At 44.0% G+C, this 2,191-nt stretch overlaps 1 protein-coding gene across 1 annotated transcript; it reads left to right on the top strand.

Moving 5' to 3' along the window:
* Nucleotides 1-341: 341 nt before the first annotated feature.
* Nucleotides 342-1,557, top strand: AK88_01052 (uncharacterized protein; the record flags this gene model as incomplete). The annotated part of the gene is made up of 5 exons (XM_012478690.1): nucleotides 342-593; nucleotides 703-822; nucleotides 963-998; nucleotides 1,161-1,226; nucleotides 1,414-1,557. The coding sequence occupies 5 exons, from the start codon at nucleotides 342-344 to the stop codon at nucleotides 1,555-1,557; spliced, it is 618 nt and encodes a 205-aa protein (XP_012334113.1).
* Between the last annotated feature and the right edge of the window lie 634 nt (nucleotides 1,558-2,191).

Below are 2,191 nucleotides of genomic sequence, written 5' to 3'. Positions count from 1 at the left end.
TTTTTTTTTTTTTTTTTTTTTTTTTTTTTTTTTTAGCTAGTTAATTTGGACGGACATATTTTGCATATTAGCTAGCACAGCACATAGGGGGGGATATGTTCTCCCCAAAGGAACAAAAGCACACAACGGTGTTGAAAGGACTCCTGGACGGATGGCGATCTCCAAACCTTCGCCCAATCGTCACACCTGTGCAGTTGCCACGAAGGCGATGGATATATATCCCCTCCCCACATGGCATATCATTACGTGACGTTCATACATGTTGATGTGAAAACAGGAGGGCGACTTCAATGGTAGGGCGCCTCTCCCACAGTGTTGTGCCCGCCGTCCATGTCGACAGGATGAGGGGGATGCCGCTTGGCCAAATTATTAAAAAGAACTCGCCCAGCCAGGCACTCATCAAAAGTGCAATCCATCACGACAGCAGCTGCTGTGCATGTAAAAGAAGATTCTCCTTTTTTCGAAGCAAACTTTGGAGCCCAACTGAAAATATTATATATAGAAAAAACCTTGACATCAGTTGCAAAAGCCATGTGTTCTTCTACACCGTTCTGAATGTAGATCGGTACAGCCACTTCCTACCTTACGTCACGGTAAGGGGCTATCCCATGTGTGCGTGACAAAACGCATGAAGAGTTCATGATGGAGGCAACCCTTTTTATCGTGTGTAACTTTCCCCCCTCTCCCCCACCTCTATCACAGAAAAGCAAAATAACAGACAAGGCGGAGGAGCACTTCAAGGCCGTCCTCCAAATTGAGAATCTCCTGTTCAAGGAATCATATGACTCCGTCATTCGGTTCAAGGTGCCTACCACCGTCAAGGTTAGGGGGTTGTGTAAAACGTGCATCAGGGGTGGGATACTCCTAGAGGAATTTTCTATTGGAGCGGTGGGCAGATTTGATGCACCTCGTAACGACGTCTCCATTAAATTTGCTGTCCTTTTTTTTTTTTTTTTTTGCAGGTGTCCAGCGCAGACACGAACCTGTTTAACCACTTGGTATGCACAAATAGGGAAAGAGAAAAAAAAAAAAAAAAAGTCACGCCTAATACACACAATGATGGCACTACGTCAAGCTGGTTTTACAAAAAAATTAAAACCACTTCCATTGCTACACCACCAGTGATGCCCCATGTCATAATTGCTTCTCCCCCCCGTTAGACCACTGAATGGATCATTGAAGAGAAACCGGGATGTATCAACGTTGATTTTTACATATGCTTTCGGGTAGGTCAAGTGCTGCCACCACATGGATGATGAGCGGCACGACGGGGCGCAAAGAAGTAATTGTATTTGCACATCCCCCCTTATGATGCATTCACGTAACCGCTGCCCGCAGGAGAGAGTGCCCAACTGTTACTCCTTTTACGACAACACACCTTGTCACACCTTTTCCCTTACGCACACCACACAGCTAAAGAACATGGTCTATCAAAACTTCATGCGCATGTACATACAAGAGATTGGGACGAAGATACTCTATGCCTTCATTAGGGAAGCGCGCCTGAACAGCAAGAGGAATGTGGATGTTCTCTTCCGTCAATTGCTGCAGCGGTGAACGGAGATCAGTCTGTGTTCCCTCCACCCACTGCAATAATATTTGGTGCCTTCGAGCAGGCAACTTACATAAGCATTTTTTTTTTTTTTTTTTTTTTTTTAATAAAGGGGGGGAAACAAGGGGAAAAGCTTTCCCTCCCCTTGCGACGGATGTGCCATGGTGGGGGCACACCCGCCAACCGTGTATTGTTCATCACTCATGGCTGGAAACTCTCGAACTCACTTCATGTTGCCAACACTGCAAGGAAAAGTGGGTTTAAAAAAAAAAAAAAAAAAATGGAAAGTCAACTCCAAAAAAGGGAGGAGTAAGGTACTACACCCAAATGAGGGATACCATTCCAAGTGCGTTTTTATTATTACCATCAAAAAAAAAAAAAAAAAAAAAAAAAAAAACACTCGATTACCAATATGTGTACCATCATGTGTCACATCATCAGAGGCTCCGCGAACACGTATGTCATTATCCCTGTTCATGCAGGAGCGTGTACACGTATATGTGTCCCGCCCACCCTAAAGCGAATGCTTAAAAGAAATACTTCATTTGAGTTATGGAAGGATAGGAAGAAAATGCACCTTACTTCATTTTCCCCTCTGCACAATTGTATAGCGAATACAATTACGAAAACACCTTTTTT

Source organism: Plasmodium fragile, assembly GCF_000956335.1.
Source record: "Plasmodium fragile strain nilgiri unplaced genomic scaffold supercont1.8, whole genome shotgun sequence".
NCBI classification, from domain to species: Eukaryota; Apicomplexa; class Aconoidasida; order Haemosporida; family Plasmodiidae; genus Plasmodium; species Plasmodium fragile.
This window is presented reverse-complemented; position numbering and strand designations above follow the sequence as displayed.